This window comes from Stegastes partitus, unplaced genomic scaffold (genome assembly GCF_000690725.1).
Source record: "Stegastes partitus isolate 25-593 unplaced genomic scaffold, Stegastes_partitus-1.0.2 Scaffold1267, whole genome shotgun sequence".
NCBI lineage: Eukaryota > Metazoa > Chordata > Actinopteri > Pomacentridae > Stegastes > Stegastes partitus.
Window position 1 is genome coordinate 94,186 of NW_007578998.1, and position 5,088 is coordinate 99,273.

At 49.1% G+C, this 5,088-nt stretch overlaps 1 protein-coding gene across 3 annotated transcripts in view; it reads right to left on the reverse strand.

Moving 5' to 3' along the window:
• LOC103369301 (septin-7-like) overlaps positions 1-5,088 on the reverse strand; it is a 61,006-nt gene that overhangs the window by 18,836 nt on the left and 37,082 nt on the right. For all 3 annotated transcript variants that reach the window (XM_008297985.1, XM_008297984.1, XM_008297986.1), the window contains exons 4-5: positions 512-612; positions 301-435 (exon numbers count right to left, since the gene is read on the reverse strand). In XM_008297985.1, the coding sequence (XP_008296207.1) occupies positions 301-435; positions 512-612 (236 nt within the window). The remainder of the gene's footprint in view (positions 1-300; positions 436-511; positions 613-5,088) is intronic.

The following is a 5,088-nucleotide window of genomic DNA, read 5'->3' on the forward strand; positions in this document are numbered from 1 at the left end:
GGTCTGGATCCAGTCTGATGGATGGATTTGGGTTTCTGTGAGGCTCACACTCTGCAGAGGGTGTTTGTCTGAGACCAGGCCTCCACTCTGATTGGCTGATTCAGAGACGAGGAGCAGAGCGCTACTGAGCGTGTGCAGAACTGGGTTACATAACGTTAGTGGGTCACAAACGTTGGCTGGCAGCCTCGTCGTCTACAGACACGCCAACGCTCGCTTGGCTGCTGCATCCAGGCTGCAGGAGTCCAGATCTCCTGCCCGACTCTGCAGTGGCGGCGGCGGCGGCGGCGTGGCGCTACGTACCCGTGTCCGGAGGGCGCGATGAAGTACAGGCAGCAGTGCACCCGGTTGTCCGGCATGGACCTGCGGTTCACCCTGGACTCGGCGTTCAGGAAGTCCTCACACTTGCTGTCGATGTAGTTGATGACAGGCTGCCAGCTGGAGGACAGGAGGACAGGAGTCAGAGCAGGGGATTGGACGGTACCGGACATGTGACCTGGCCGGCGCTGCTCACCAGTTGCTGTTGTCCACGGCGTCTCCGAACCCCGGCGTGTCCACGATGGTGAGGGTCAGCTGGACGCCGCCCTCCTTGATCAGCACTTTGGACTGCTCCACCTGAAACACACAGACAGGCCCGGTTAGGTCGGACTGATGACCAGAGCTGAAGGTGTTGGATCAGCTGGTTTACATCCTCCATCACACAGAACCAGCCTGTAGAGCTGCATCAGGACGCTTCATTTAAAACACATCAGCTCTGGGGCGCCCGTATAGCTCACCTGGTTGAGCGGGCGACCCATGAACAGGGGCTACAGTCCCCGACGCAGCGGTTGTGAGTTTGAATCCCGCTCACGACCCTTTGCTGCAGGTCTCTCCCTCACTCTTCTCCCCCCTTTCCTGTCTCTCTCCACTGCTCTACATAAAGGCAAAAGCCCAAAAAAATATATTTAAAAAAAAACAAAAAAACACATCAGCTCTGGCTGGAGCTCATGAACCACCACATGGTCCTGTTGCTGCTAAACTCCCACAATGCTCTCTGCTGCCACCATGAGCTGTAGTCTGAGTGACGTCTCCTCTGGTCTCTAAACAGTGAGAGGCTCCACCTGGTGGAACAACCAGGTACTGCAGCTGCTCTATGGTACATTTACTGACTTGTACGTACAGAATACAGGTTTTCACCGTGTTTTGGGGATCCACCCGCTAACCCTCTCTCACAGACACTCAGCTGTGCCAGCATCTGAACCTCCTAGCTTAGCATTGTTAGCATGACTGTCAGGTAGCTAGCCAAACTTGACAGCAGGTAGACATCATTTTACAACTTAATGCTGAAGAGTTCATCAACGCTACCACAAAGAGGTGCGCTTGTTTTTTGGACCATCAGAGTCAGTCAGCAGACACACCTGTAAGAGGCGCCACTTGGTGGAACAACCAGGTACTACAGCTGGTCTACAAACAATAATTAATACAGTTTTAGGTCAATAAAGTGACAGAACAGAGAAAGATTAAGAAAACAGAGAAGATGAGCAGACCAAGCTACAGGAGACAAACTGTCATTGATCTCGATCGATTAATCGGTCAGTCCTAACGTCACGTGACCCTCTGACATCATAACTTCTATTTCTATCGCACACCTTCAGCTTCAGTAATCCTCATGAGGGTTTAAACCTGGTTATAAATGACAGGTTCAGTCATAAGTACCGGTGGCTGATTAATCTGTACGGACCCTGAAATAAACCACAGCGCTGCTGTGAATGTGCTGGTAGCTGCTGCTGATCATCTGTCTGATAGTCGGAGGATGTTCAGCCTGGATGTGCCCACACACTGTGGCCTCCACCGCTAACGATGCGACGCCATCGTCTCCCACTCAGGGCAGCGCTGATGCATCAGTGGAAGAGCGCCCACTCAGGCTGCTGGGAGATGCACGGAGCTGATATCTGCTGGATGCATGTGAGGATCAGACGGTTTCCTTCCTCTCAGTGATGTAATGTATGTCGGCTCCACTTGTTCGCTGTGCAGGACGTCGGTTCTGTCCGAGACCACAGCTTAACTTAAAAAAAAAAAATAAAAAGTGGCCAAAACAACAAAATGTCCACATCAAAAATCTGTAGTTTGTTCTTTTACAATGTCAGACAATAAAATGCCATCATTTCACAGCATTTCCAGTTTTTATATTTTTTTTAAATGTTACAGTATTCCGTTATTTTTATCATTTATTTACTGTTTACTGGTTTTCAGTGGTCTGAACTTTCTGCTGTCATGACTGAGGTTCGTTTAGTGTCTTCAGACTTCAGTCAAAGCTTCGCTGATGAAAACACATTGAACATCTCAGAAACATGTCTGTGAAGGTCCTCAGTCCTCCAGCTCGTGGTTCTTCTGGTAGATTAATCAACTGGACTGATTGGGTTCCACCTCTCATCCAATCAGCTCTGACTAGTTGGGAGTTCCACAGACTGATATCCTGAAGGAGACATTAACACCTGAGTTTTAATTGGAGGGTTGTTGCTCCTCCCCCTCGTTATGTGGGTCGTTAGTGCTCCCCCTGCCACAGTGGGGTTCGTTAAGGTCTCTGTGGTGAGGTGTGGATGTGGCTTCATCTTCTTATCTCTAAAACAGTGAAGCTCCAAAGTGGTAGCAGTCAGACAATGCCTCAAAGCCTGCAGCGGTCTCTGCTCAGAACCAAACAGACGTGTTGCTCAGCACATTGAACACGTGTTAAAAGTCCGTGTGATGATGCACGCAGGACGTAAAGCCGTTCAGCGTCTAATATTTCTGCATGTGGCTTCGGCTGGACACAGAAAACTCCGACAAACCGAAGCGATGCACGTCTGTTCAGCCACACATCCACAGATCCATCATTTCCTGGAGCTGCCGTTCCCTCGCATACTTTCACAAGGCCGCCCGGTTATTTTAGGATCTCCCCTTTAACTCAAACTACAGCCCTCTCGCTGGAACACAAACATTCCTCGGGCCTCCACAAACCTTCACACAATCCGTCTGACTCTGGAGCTCGCGTCGGGCACGGCGCTCGTTTCAGACCAATCTCAGCCTAATTGCGTGTGTCTGAAACGAACGTTCGCGCCGTCGGTGTTTGTGCGCGACGTCTCCAGACCAGATCTGCTATTTCCGCCGTTTCTGCGAAGAAAAACAGATTGGGAGAAAACCTCAAGAATGCCGCGAGGCCCGACACCATCATTTAGGAGAAATGCGATCTGGGGGAATGCGAGCGAGCGACAGAACACGGAGATGGCTGCAGTATAAATACTCCGACCCCGCTGTTCCCCCGCCGGCCTCAGACCACAGCAGCCCTTTCCAGCACTTTAACTGCTACGTGCAGCACAGCGCCGATGCCCACGCCGGGCCGCGGGCGAGGCGCGATGCGGGCCACGGACCGAAAGGAGGCCCGGAGCGAGAGGTTCTGTAATGCGTCGGCCTCGTCAGAACGGAGCAGAATTAGCATTTAGCAGAGAAAAGGCACCGACATCCTCAAACTGGACCGGACCCTCAGCGCTCCACGGCACAGAATCAGCATTCATGAAGGAATAAAGAAGAAGAGAGAGAACCTGATTGTTCCCTCAGACAGAACAAAATGACCCAACGTAGGAAACCCAGCGTCTAAACAGACAGAAGTACGATACTGAGGTTAAACAGCCAACACGAGGCTGGAACAGAAAACGCTGCACCTGAAGATGAGATGTTCCACATAAAACTGAAGCACTGCACATTAAATTAAATATGCACGACCAGAATTAACCACAAGTCTTGCAGAACTTTTTAACTTCCTGCCCTTTGATAGAACTATTCTGACTTTCTGTGTCTTGAAGGAACAGAGCCCAGATCAGATGGTGGACATCACGATGGGAATTATTCTCCCACCTGAACATCAGTTAGAAGCTTTGCTGCCTTTGAAGACGCTCGCTCAGTGAACACCAACGATAAAGAAAAGTCAGAAAGTCTATAAAAACACTTTCTGTAACCGTCTACAAAAGGAATTTAAACAAAAGCGAATGCTGCTAGCGGTTAGCGGCGAATGCGCTAGCGATAGCAGCGAAGACGATGGTAGCGAAACTCCGTCAGCGCTTGTTGTTAAATATTTTCCCGTTACGTACCCTCGGAAACAACGCAGCGGCCCGATTCACAGTGTAATGTTTGGGAATCCTCCTCAGCATCAGATGGCTACAGACGCCACCTGGTGACACAAGCAGGTACTACAGCTGGTCCACCACTCTGACATGCACGACCTTTTCCTCTGATTTATCGGTTAGCATAGTTTTATTTGGTTAAATTAGTAACAGCAGCTAATTAAATAACTGCTGATCGTCAACATCTGAAGATGCTTTGAGATGGAACAATAACAGGAACAAAGCCTCAGCATTCATCCTGACATCCCCACCTGGACTTTTACACACTAAGCTCAGCTTCAGGTGGTTTCTAGGACTTCAAAAGTTGTGATCTTTACTAGAGAAATGCAACTGGCTCAAACTTGTGCCAACTTTAGGATCATGACCAAAGAGTTCCACTGATTTTACTTTGAAAGTGGACCTAACAGTTAAGTACTGACTTGAACTAAACGAACAGCTTTCAGATGTTTAGCGTCACGGTTTAATTAATAACACAAAGGTTTCTGTAGAACTCTGGGCTTAGAGAAGCATCTCAGACGTCTCTGGTCTCGTCAACATGAAACATCCTTGAAGGCTGATTAACTACATGAGATGTGACGACCCGACTGTACCGGACTCTGTTCTAATCCGGTGTTTACAACATAAGGTCCTACTGGGTTTACTTTGACTGGAAGCTGCTCTGGTTCTGCCAGTTACAGCTGGGTGGAGAGTTTTATGGTGGAGCTGCATTAACAACAATCAGACTCTGGAAAGTCTGGATCGATTAACTCATCAGACGCCTGATTGTGCGGCTTTCTGACTCAAAACTCTGCTACTGAAGCAGAACCTTGTGCCGTTGCAGATCACATTTAACCCGCACAAAGACCAGAATTTATACAAAGCCGTGGAGAGGACTGAAAAAGGACCAGAACTTATGGACTCTGGTGTCATATACGTGTTGAGACTCACTAACATTCTAACATGCATCTGCAGAATG